This window comes from Sphaerodactylus townsendi, linkage group LG01 (assembly GCF_021028975.2).
Source record: "Sphaerodactylus townsendi isolate TG3544 linkage group LG01, MPM_Stown_v2.3, whole genome shotgun sequence".
NCBI lineage: Eukaryota > Metazoa > Chordata > Lepidosauria > Squamata > Sphaerodactylidae > Sphaerodactylus > Sphaerodactylus townsendi.
The window spans coordinates 172,009,541-172,022,261 of NC_059425.1; the positions used below are offsets into that span (position 1 = coordinate 172,009,541).

Sequence of the window (12,721 nt, forward strand, 5' to 3'; positions counted from 1 at the left end):
TTTAAGATCAGGACACTGGGGTTCGATCCTTTCCCACACATTTACTTCTTCACTAACCTTGCTAATTAAGTCTATAAAGCAACCCCTTTCTTGACGAAAAAGTTCTTATTCACTAATCATTTCTTGGCTGAGCAGTGGAGCATGAGCTCATTATGAATAATATAGCAGGGGTATGAAGTAATGTTGGGGGGGATATCCACTGGGGAAACGGACTACATTCCACCACCACCACCACCACCACCACCACTTTAACCAGCTCTTCTTCACAGATCTTGTGTAGATATGAAAGGTTCTGAACTATACTATATCACCCAACCTGGTGACACTGGATGAAGAGGGTCACACCCATAGTCCTCTGTGAGAAGACAGAAGCTCCCAAGTGAAAATAACACAAAACTAACTAATAAAATGTCTCTCTAACACCAAATGGAGTACAATACCATACCCAACTATATCACCAAGTCCAGTTCTAAATCACTTCATCACAAAAAATTATATCACAAAAAAAAATGGCATCTGGCAGGACAAATGCTTGGAGAAACCTTCACTATGAGGAACTACCGTATTTGGGGCTTTCTTTTTAGAAACAAAAAGGATTAAGTAAGAGCGAATGCTTACAAAAGGATGCAGAAAAGTTTTCTGCCTTGTCTCGAGAACCTGAGTTGTAATAGCCCCAAAATTATTCTTCTGGATTATCCTGTAGGACTCAATCACAGATTATTGCAATGGCAGAGACTGCTTTAAAATATTAGATAAATTACCATGAGAGTAAGCCAAGAGCAGACATCTGGTGGTAATAAACTGAGCCTTCGTAGGCAAACGATCTCCCTCCCTGCTTCCATTTACCAAGTGCTGGGGATGGCTGTCACTAGCTTACCCTGTTTGTGAGCATCCCTAAAGCATCTGACTGTCCACTGTGACACATTGCTAGGTTAACAAGAACTGTACAGTCTCACACAGAACTGCTTGTTCTTCGGAAGAGGTTATGACTTGAGTTAACTACAGAAGGCTTCACCTACTTCGGAAGGGAAAAGAATATTCTGCTCTAGCTCCGTTCTGAAATCCTACACCTCATCTTAAGGTAAGGATTCCTACAGCTACTATATAACATTTCTGGGAAACCGACAAGCATGCGCAGCATTAATAAGCGTATTGTTTATTGTCAAGTCACAGAAGCTAGGAAAAGGTGTCAAGTTTTTGAGTTAGTGATCCTACAACTTGTAAATATTTCACCTGATGCTTCCTCTTCCAATGTTAATGACAGGATACAGTCCGATACAAACTGATTCTTTAAAAAAAAGCACAGGGCTATCCAATGCTTTGAGAACTGTACTCTGAAAGTAGCTCGCAGCTCTTTTCTAGGGGAAAAAACCATAGATTGAACAGCTGAAGATGCAGCAACGCAGGCGGTGCACCATGGTCACCAAGAGATTTATGGCAGAACAAACATTATCGCTAATAGCATGAGAATTGTTAAGAGGCCCAGAAATAGGATTATACTTGAGCTTCTTGTGCCAGACTGGCAAAACCAGAAAGGGCGCTGCACCAATGTAGCACACCTGGGTATATAACATTACATCAGCACGAGTTGATGCAGCGGAAAGGGACAAAGTCCCCTGTCAGATACAAGAGGGTAGGTGTGAAAAGGTGACCCAAAGCTGGGTGCCTTACACATACTGAAACCAGAATTCTTTATCCAGGTACTCTCAAACAGTTGAGATTTTAAAAAGTTATTAAAAAAAAAAAGAAATAAGATCAGTTCTCTCGCAGCTCTAGACAGTTCCACATATAAAAACAATACAATACAAGGCTATTCAGCCTAAGGGAGAAGAATAACAAGAACAACCAGAAAATCTTAAGAAGAATCTTTATGAATGAATCTCTTCAGAATGAATCTCTCTAAAACGGTGTCAGGGGTTTTAAGGAATGGGCTCATCTAGATAATTTGACCAGTAATTAACCAATTGGGTGTTGAACAGAGTCGATGAGGGAGATGACCCCCACCTGAGCATTATGGCAATTAAGACCCATCTGTCTGGTTTAGAATGTGGCCTTGTAAAAGCCAATTCCGTTAGCTAAAGAATAACACCACTTAAACTGCACACAAACATAATTTACAACTTTAGTGAGGCCAAATGGTTGTACTGTAAACGACCTAGCAAAACCAAACGGTTTGCCTCGTAAAAGACCCAATATTCAGGACAAATGATCTCTAAGCAAATTTAAAGGAATATTTACACTTTCTTCACAGTAGGGAATGGGAGAAAAGGATCCTACCTGAGCAGTGACAGTGTATTAACCATTTACCACACTGTTAAGTCACAAGCTGCAGACACTCATGCAAACCACCAAGAGATAGCTAGGATATGTTTACTTTGCACATTTACCTTTTATTTTCTAACATTGCAGTATGTGTGCAGGACACCAATTTCCATTAAATGTTTGCTAAAAAACGATGCAGACTTTGGGAAAACTACACGGTCTGCCCTCCCAATTCTTTGCTAGCTTCCATTTCTGCAAGGGAGAGGGGTAGAGATCGAGCGGCAGAACCCTGCTCTTCCCCATGAGTGGGGCTGCCCGGCTTTTCAGCAGATCCATAATCCTTGTTGAGTCTATAGTCCAGGGGTCTGCAACCTGCGGCTCTCCAGATGTTCATGGACTACAAATCCCATCAGCCCCTGCCAGCATGGCCAATTGTAGTCCATGAACATCTGGAGAGCCACAGGTTGCAGACCCCTATACATTTCTCAGCCAAATACCCAAAATAAATTTATGAATTTTACCAGGTAATGGCAGAAACTTGACACAACAGGAGGACATGTACAGATCAAGTGGGGTGTTGTGACAGGGGATGAATGATATTCTGCCTTGAAGAAGAAGAAAAAGAAGAAGAAGAAGAGTTGGATCTATATCCCCCCTTTCTCTCCTGAAGGAGACTCAAAGGGGCTTACAAACTCCTTCCCTTCCCCCCCCCCTTACAACAAACACCCTGTGAGGTAAGTGGGGCTCAGAGAGCTCAGAAGAACTGTGACTAGCCCAAGGTCACCCAACTGGCATGTGTTGGGAATGTACAGACTAATCTGCATTCCCCAGATAAGCCTCCACAGCTCAGGCAGCAGAGTGGGGAATCGAAACCGGCTCCTCCAGATTAGAGTGCACCTGCTCTTAACCACTACACCACCGCTGCTCACATTACCTTGAGCCCAAACACACTTGTACAATTCATAGGGACAACCCTAGCAAACAAATGTTTAACTGCTGTATTTCCAGACAGAAATCCTGTCTTGGAAATGTTCATCTTCAAAGCAGCTGTGACCCGCTTCTTATTGACCAGGCCATTAATATCCTCATCACATTTCAGATTCGCATGATCGATGAATGCAACTTCACAGTCATTTACCGAAGCTTTTAAATGATGGGATGGAGCACTCCAAAAAAGTGACTTGGATTTCCCGAAGCTATTCTCCTAATTAAAAAACAACAACCCTGCGTTAGGGGCAATAGATGCCAATTATCTCCTTAGGACGATTGGATTTTGCACAAAATTGAGACAGACTTCCTGATATCTGTGAAAAGCTGGTTCACTTTATAAAGATGGGCTCTGTCCTAAAGACTACCTTTTCATGATGGCAAGCAAACAGACCGGAACTGATAAGACAAGGCTCCTCCAACCTGTCACAGTTGCCTAGCTAGGGTAAGCTGAGAAACTTCATTCAAAAGTTTAAAAGTGTTAACATTTGACAATGTGGTCTCCATGAATAGAAGTATGAACAAGAGGAGAGATAAAGAATGCGGTCCTTCCTATCCAATGACTGTTCTGCCTTGTCCTTTTTAGCCATTTCTCTGCTATAAAGAAGAGTCCCCCCCCTTTCTCTCCTGTAATGGGCTTTCTCCTTTCCCTTCCCCCCAAAAAACACCCTGTGAGGTGGGTGGGGCTGAGAGAGCTCCTAAGAACCATGACTTGCCTAAGGTCACCCAGTTGGCACATGTTGGAGTGCACAAGCTAATCTAGTTCACCAGATAAGCCTCCACAGCTCAAGTGGCAGAGAGGGGAATCAAACTCGGTTCTCCAGATTAAGAGTGCACCTGCTCTTAACCACTACATCACACTGGCTCCTTGTTCAGACCACTCTGGCAGCCCAGCTGGAGCAAAAGAGCAGCCTTCTATCTTCCCCACCCCCACCATGTAAAACACCTGGAAGCATCCAGTTCCCTTTTCACCTATGCCCAAGCTGGGAATATTGCCTGTGTCCCTGCTGTTGTCAATAGCCACCTGCTCTCCCACCCGGTCCTGGCTGCCAGGCCAAGGTTGGGCTTTGGCACTGAAAGCACATCTTCTATGTGACCTTGTTCTGCCTGGAAAGCACTGAGGTCTGTGGCTCTCCCTGGACACCCTGCTGCTTCCAAGTGACTGGCTGCACAGCTTTGCAGGGTTTTCCTGCTCCATGGGTTAGGGATCTCAAAACCCACTCCAATGAATGTCTAGTATCTGATATCTTGCCTATGAAGCTAAATGTGGATAGTGCTGCTGCAGCTAGCAATGGGCTGGTGCCAAAGCAGCAGAATAAAAGGAAAGGAAGAACATGTTTTTTCTCTAAGGGCCTGATGTGGGAGAGAAACAAGAGAATAGAAGAAAAGCGAGGGGGGGGCATACACCGGGGGGGGGGGGGGGGGGAAGACTGCAACCAGACAGCTCAGCTGAAGAACCTAAATGGAACTTTCAATCCTGTTCAATCACTGTAAAGAGGCAGGAAGGAAACTGAAGGCACAGGGCACTCCCCAGTGGTAGAGATGGGAATTGCAATGTACTTCCTGCCTCCAGGAATGATGGGAAAAGGAATACTGAATTGTCAGAATGTGTTCTCCATCAAGTGAAGATGGCTTACTTTCTCCTACTGTCTTTGTGCTTCTTGGTTCAAAAGGTAACGTCTACTGGAGACAAAAAACCACAAGCATGTTTTGCCCATCTCATCGTGCATGTCTAGGGTTGGGGCTACGAAGGAGCGGCGTTCAAGCCATTGGCCTCCTTTCAGATGAGACTCCGGTTGCAACTGAACTGAGGTCCTTAAGTTCTAGCCTTTGCTTCATTCTTGCTGTTTCCCTTTGGTGGCCAATCCTCATTATTTTGCCAAGGGACACAAGGTTAATTACTATACCAGAAGCAACTGTTCAAGCATGTTTTAACTGTACTATAAATGGAGTTTGCGTAGGTGCTTCATGCCCTCTGTGGAATATGTGAAGAAACTGTTGTTCCTGTGTTTGTGTTACTTTAAACTTATTAGTAAGCTGAAATAGTGGTTCTGGCCAAGCATACGATCTTGCCTATCTTGGAACAAAATTTCTGCCCAGGCTTTGTGTACATGCTCACATAAATGATTATAACTCTGGGAATCAGTTGTCATTAAAAGAGATATGTCCTTTGAGTCTCATCATCTCATTCAGACAAATTCTTACAGAGTTTTTTTGGAGGCATGCCTCATGTTTCCTGCCATCTAAGGTTTGAATGACAGGGCCTTCGCAGTAGTGACCTTTAGGTGCCAGACAAAGACAGCTTTATTCCAAAGGTAGATAAACTTTTTGGTGCAACAGTCTGGTTCAGCTACATCACAGGTTCACACTCTGCAACGAAGGGCACCATGGGAGCATGGTAATTTCTACTTGCACATGTCCTTACACCTTGCCCTCTTTGGTATTTGCTAGATATGATTTTGGATGGGATCACTGGCATTACAAAGTGATACCGGGGGGGGGAGGGGGGGGACGACACAGCTTCCCAAGAATGATCTAAATGACATCCTGACTGCTGAAAACTCCAATGAACAAAACACACACACACCTTTTACAATATTTGGCCACTCCTTTTCCCCCGAGATTTTGCAGAGTACAGCTGGACGAAAGAAGCATGTAAGGCAAATGGTGAGACTGATCCTTGAAAGCTTTTAAAAAGGTAGTGTGCGTGTGCGCTAAGTGTGGTCAAGTTGCTTCCGACTTAGTGCAACCTTATGAGCCAATGTCTTCCAAAATACACTATCACCACTTAATTCCTGGGAACAGTTATGGCAACCAGTATAAAAATATACCTGAAAAAAAATTGGGTTTACTTACACTGCCTTTATGAGTGGCAGATGACAACAATGAGCAAATCATGCCAGTAAACTTTAAAAGTGCCAGATTTACATCCAGTCAGTATTAATTTACTAGAACTGAAAATTAAGTCTGAATAGCGCCATGGCCTAGTTCAGTCTTAGATTGAACTTCTGTAAAATTGAGATAACAGTGGATTTAAATCAGAATTTCACAACCGTCAATTAGGAACAGCTAACGTTCAAATTCACACTCTTGCCCAACCAGTAAGTAACATTAAACTAAGTCACCTCAGTATTTACAAACTTTGACAACCTGTGAAATTTATGTAAAAGCACATAACTAAACTTGAATTATCAGCACAAACATCTGAATTGCAACCATTGCCAACAGCTGGAATTACAAGTGACACATCTTAAATTAAAAAAATTCTGATTAAATTTAACAAGCACGCACTATTAGGCATTGAGATTAAGCAGATTTACCTGTGAGGACTCCATCAGAGCAAGAAATTAACATTTACAGCCTTTGCCAGGTTCTAATAAAGTTTAGACAGAAATTCTGCATTTCTATAAAAAAGACAAACTCTGCTCAAAAAGAAAAAAAGGAAAGTGAATGGGGAATCCTTACAAACTGACCAAGTCCCCCCACCCCACTACTTAGTTCATGTCCTTATGATGACTTCTTTGCTGCCCAATTTCACAGGACTCAGATCTAAGCGATTGGCGTCCCTTCTATTGTTCTGCTCATTTGAGTTCTATTTGGGGGACCTGAAAATGGAAACGAAGCTCGGTTTTCTGAAACGGTTTGACAGCATTTGGTTGAAATCTTTGTCCCTGGTTAAGAGTCCCTCAAGTGGCCGAGCAATAAACACATTCCCCTCCTTGTTCACTTTAACTAGATTTATAGAGGAATTAGATTTTTTTCAAGCAGTGCCAGTGTCCTGGACGAACTTTTTAAACAACCTTTTTCCCGTGCATACAGATTACATTCTCACGTGTAAGAAGAATCAAATAAAGCCACGGACCCCCCCCCCCCCCACACACACACCATAACAAAGCCAGTAGGCTAACTACAGTTCACAGTACAGGCTGCAGGAACACCCAGTGCCTGTAAGGACACTCTTGCAATGTCATTCCTATCTCAAGGAAGCCAGAAGAAGAATTCCCACAATTAGTTTTTTCCTCTTAGTGGTAGTCTAATATCACAGTTCACAATATGCACTGCCGTGCACCCAACTGCAAAGCTTCTGGAAAACCCAAACAAAAGGAACGTCACCGGGTGACGTCAGCCTATATAGAGTTGTGTGGCGGCAGCGCATAAGCCATCGCATTCCTGTACCGAACCCCTGAAAGCTTTCAGCAGATGCATTCAAGCGACTACGGAAGCTTCCCTCGCAGCAATAAGCCCCCCATCTGCCATCAACAAGTTAAAGACAAAAAAGCCATAGCTGTGGAAAGCGTTGCCAATTAAAACAGCTGCACAGTACAACACAGAGAACTTCGATCCGGCAGTGATTTCAGGAATTATCGGACCCCTTATCACTGGAAGGCAAGGAAATGAATTTAAAAGGGATATCTGAGAGAAGGGATGTCAAGTCGTTTTTGCTCTAATATTGGAGGACAATAGAAAAACAGTAAATTATTCAAAGGTTGTCTACATTAGAGCTTTTAACAGACTCACTGCGCTGAGTCTAATACTACGACTGAATGCAACCTCCAACGTCCTCAAAAGAATGGGTAAGTTCGTACCCTTTTGATTCGTTGTACGATTTGCAGCCAATCTTACTTATACTTCAGAAATACTAATTTAGGTTATCGATACATTTTAAAACATCCGTCTTTTGTTTTTAAGTGTAAAAACTTGAAACATTTTAATGCATGTTCTTGAGCTGCAGCAAATCTTTCTCCTTTCTGTTGTAAGCAAACACCATCTGATGAGAATATCCTATTTTGTTGTTTCCCCGAATTATATTCTGCAGGCTTACATTTCAAGTGGCCATTAGGGGCTCCTATGCTGGCAGCAATATATGCAATGAGTGTTGTTTTTAAAATGCTGCCTGCCTTGGGCACGGCTTGTCCGCCAAAATGCCGTTGCGAGAAGCTGCTCTTTTACTGTGACTCTCAGGGGTTTCACTCAGTGCCAAACACCACAGACAAGGGCTGTCTAGGGTTGTCTTTGAGGCACAATTTTATTATGGAACTTGAAGGGGATCAGTTTGCAAGCTTCAGTCAACTTACTTGGCTCCATTTAGATCATAATCAGATTGACAGTGTCAGAGAAGATGCTTTTCAAGGACTGTATAAACTCAAGGAATTAATTTTAAGCTCAAACAAAATCTCTTATTTGCCAAACGCAACTTTTAGCCAACTGCTTAACCTGCAACATTTGGACCTCTCTTTCAACCAGTTGTCTGCTCTGCATCCCGAGCTGTTCTATGGCCTTCGCAAATTGCAAACCTTGAGTTTACGTTCCAATTCCCTGAGGACGATGCCAGTCCGCCTCTTTTCAGACTGCCGTAGTTTGGATTTTTTGGATCTGAGCACAAATCGCTTGCGAAGTTTGGCACGCAATGGATTTGCTGGATTAATCAAACTGAGGGAGCTTCACCTAGAGCACAACCAGCTGACCAAGATTAACTTTGCTCATTTCCTCCGGCTAAGCAATCTGCACATGCTCTTCTTGCAGGGGAATAAAATTAGCAACCTGACATGTGGGATGGAATGGACCTGGGGCACCTTAGAAAAGATAGATTTGACTGGGAATGAGATCAAAGCCATTGATATGACAGTTTTTGAAACAATGCCTCACCTTAAAGTACTTCTAATGGATCACAACAAGCTAACCACCCTGGACTCCAAGGTTTTGTATTCACTTACAGACTTAACTACGGTGGGCCTCTCCAACAACCCCTGGGAATGCAGCCCCAAAATATGTTCACTAGCCACGTGGCTGAGTGGCTTCCAAGGTCGGTGGGAGCACTCCATACTCTGTCATAGCCCAAACCACACCCAGGGAGAGGATATTCTAGATGCAGTTTATGGTTTTCAGCTTTGTTGGAATTTATCGAGCGCTGTTACGCCCGCGGCGACAAGTTACAGAGCTCCAACGACTGAGTACACAAAAAGAATAAGCTCCTCCAATTTCCATGTAGGAGACAAAGAAATCTCAACTACGACGGGCATCGCCATGACCACAGAAGAGCAGCCACCTGAGCCAAACAATGCCATCTTCACCCAGCAGGTAATTACCGGAACAATGGCTTTATTGTTTTCTTTCTTTTTTATCATTTTTGTAGTGTTCATCTCCAGAAAGTGCTGCCCTCCCACATTAAGGAAAATTAGGCAGTGCTCAATGATTCAAAGCCACAGGCAACTGCGATCTCAAACACGGCTACATATGTCAAACATGTCAGACCAAGGACCGTATAATGAGTTTGAACCCACCCACGAAGGACCCTTCATCATCATTAACGGCTACGGACAGTGCAAATGTCAGCAGCTGCCATATAAAGAATGTGAAGTGTAATCTCGACAGGTAACGGAAAAACAGAGGCTTAATTTTAAATGGCAGGGACCCTGTACACCAATCTGATTTTTACAAATGTTCACAAAGCCTAGATTTTTTCCCCCCAGACGACTTGACTATTCTGAGTGATGCAGTATATTCTTTTAATAAACCCATAATATGTTCAGTGTTAAAGGAGCAATGTTTGCATTAAATTTACACTCCTGATGTTTGGAAGTCTAAATATGCTCACCCCCCAAAACATGTAAGCTGCTTCATGTAATGTAATTGTATGTATAAAGATTTTTATTCTCAAACCTCCAGGCTGAAATTCAGAGTAGTCTGCAGAAGAGGACTTAGGTGTATGTATAGGACGCAGTGATGGAAGGGCATTTTTACCTGTTACAGTGCATTAGTTATCATCCCAAACATTTCAGTTGATTCATATTTATTTGTAGAAAGTTTAACGGGATTTTTGTTCACTTTTCACAAGATGATGCTCAGATTTATGATCTTCAGTTGGAAGGCGCTAGAGTGGATTTTTTCAATATACTGAAACATGGAAAAAGATTTCCTAGCTCCATACTGAGAGTTTAGCTTACTTTAATGTGTTCTAGATTCAAAATGTAGCTGTTGATATTTCTTAATAAACCAGAATTATACTCTTTTTAAAAAAAATCAAACTTGTTCTGTAGGTATGTGTAGAATACAGTCTGGTCCAGAAGATATTAAACATATTTCCGGCTTATCAGATCTGCTTTGACTCTGACAGGATATGTTAAAAAAAACTCTTATCAGTGAAGTTGAACAAAATTTTAAGCACAGATTAACAGCCCTCAACCCCCCCGCCCCCATCTGCAGGGCAATAAATCTAGACCAGAGAACTATTTTGTGAACTACTGGTTTCTCTGGAGACCAAAATTAGTCCTCGCAGTACAAATTCATGAACCACTGTGAAATCTCAATCCTGGAAAATGTATATACTGTCCTGAATCTATTCATTCAGAAGAGAGACTTCAGCAGGAACAAGAGAGTTCCAACAAAACTGGAAGGGCACCTTACTGAAATAAAATATGCCGGGGCCAAACCTTCTAGGCAGTAAGGCTATTTTAAAATTCAAAGATGGATTCCAAAGCTGATAGCTTTTGCGAAATGCTGTTTGGCTTGCCACCTATAGAATGTTAATAAACAACATTTAAGGTAGCATACAATGACTGGAAAACAAAAAAATGGTTAATGTCTGGACAAAAATAACTTAAGATTGTGTTGTGGAATTATATTTAAATGATAAAGATGCACAGTAATAGCTTATACGTGGGGAAGAGAAAGCATTTAATGCAACTGCTCAAAATCGTGATAACCAAAGGTATAAAATTAGGAAGAAAATGTACATATGTAGATCTTAGAGTATCATGCCAAGTTCTGATGCGACAAACATTTCCAAGTTCATACTGAGAGAAAGAAACCTCGGTGCTTGGAGACTGTAAGTCAGTATAGTGTCAACTGTGTGTTTTACTATGCTGCAAAAATTTCAGGCTAGTTATTACTGGCTCAAAATTCACTTTTACATATGTAGCCTCTCTTAGTAACATCCTTGGATAAATACTGCAATGCTTTAACATGAATGAGTAGTTTGGAGATGTGCCAACGATGTGCCATAAGCTCCACTTTTCATACTGGGCACTATCTTAACCTAACAAAAGGGTTCCCCCAACGGTATTTTTCTATTGCTGTTAAGTCACGGAACTGTTTGGTGTCTGGGTGAAACCGGCTGGATCAATATCCACGGATCTCTCATGTAGTAAGCCATTATTTTTAGCCATATACAGGACCTTCTATGCATCTGGACAAGGGGGATTTTTTTGCATCCAACACACTGCATTCACTATGAAGCCACAGTTTGGCTTACGCTAATGACCACGTACATAGGCTGCCTCTGGTAGTTTATTCAGTTTCAGGAAGATTAATATCTTTCACGATAAACTCTTGTGAATTTCTGTGGTTCAGCTTCTCCCCTCCCCACCACATGCACACAGTTTTCATATCTCGCTGAGAATCAGGGATTACATATAACTATACAAATGCATACACAGGTAGACAAGATGTGTATACACCACAACAAACTGCATAGCAGGATCAAAATTCAAAGCAAAGTATGTTGGCCTTCTATGATTAACCGATTCAGGCAGAGCCACCGGACAGTTCTCTGCAAACCAGTATAAACTAGAAAACACCTATTCCAAAATTGAAACCCTCCGAGCCATTTGCAAAATGAAATTGTGGTTTCAACCATTCAGTATCCTGTAGAATTGTCCAACACTGTGTCACCAGTTTTCAGAACCCACTCCTCAAGTCTTACTGGACATCTCTGGTATGCTATGGCTGGCAGCCCTAAATTAGATTTAAGGCAGGGATCCACAAAACCTGCTAGGCTTACTCATTCCTATCACGGGCCCATCACCAGTCACTAACGCAGGATGGCTATCCTTGTACATGCCAAGCATTAGCAGTTCACTGCTGATGCTACCTCCCCGCTGCTGCAGAAGCCGTGCAGCAAGGAGACCTTTGCAATGCATTCAGGGACACTGGCTGGATGGCTTATGGAGCTCTTGATGTAGTTTGGCATGCTCTCATCTTCCCCTTTAGCAATTCTCAGTGTCCAAGCACTGTCTGTCTGCAGCGTCAAACAAACTCCTTTTCCTCTGAACCTGCAGCCAGCTGGCCAACCACATCCTCTGACATTTATTTCTGTGCTCATGCCAGCTTGCGACAGATATATTTATCTTTACACAGACCCCTACTTTGCTGAAGTGGCCAGATCTACAGGATGCTTGGATGCTTTCACTAGACCAGGGGTAGGGAACCTGCGGCTCTCCAGATGTTCAGGAACTACAATTCCCATCAGCCCCTAGCAGCATGGCCAATTGGCCATGCTGACGAAAACTGATGGGAATTGAATTCCTAATTTATCAAACACACTGGAATTATAGAACAGTATACTAACTAGCCCGGGGTCTGCAACCTGCGGCTCTCCAGATGTTCATGGACTACAATTCCCACCAGCCAATTGGTCATGCTGGCAGGGGCTGATGGAAATTGTAGTCCATGAACATCTGGAGAGCCGCAGGTT

General features: G+C 42.6%; 2 protein-coding genes across 4 annotated transcripts in view; one reads left to right on the forward strand and one right to left on the reverse strand.

The window, feature by feature from the left end:
• The window catches only part of CTNNA1 (catenin alpha 1), an 84,722-nt gene that overhangs the window by 37,294 nt on the left and 34,707 nt on the right, over window positions 1–12,721 (reverse strand). The gene's annotated exons all lie outside the window — the stretch shown is intronic.
• Window positions 7,404–10,269, forward strand: LRRTM2 (leucine rich repeat transmembrane neuronal 2). Of its 2 annotated transcripts, none has more exons than XM_048499970.1 (2): window positions 7,404–7,823; window positions 8,066–10,269. In XM_048499970.1, the coding sequence occupies exons 1-2, from the start codon at window positions 7,820–7,822 to the stop codon at window positions 9,610–9,612; spliced, it is 1,551 nt and encodes a 516-aa protein (XP_048355927.1). In that variant the 5' UTR covers window positions 7,404–7,819; the 3' UTR covers window positions 9,613–10,269. The 2 variants fall into 2 exon arrangements, with proteins under 2 accessions (XP_048355927.1, XP_048355935.1); XM_048499978.1 differs by having other exon boundaries at window positions 8,494–10,269.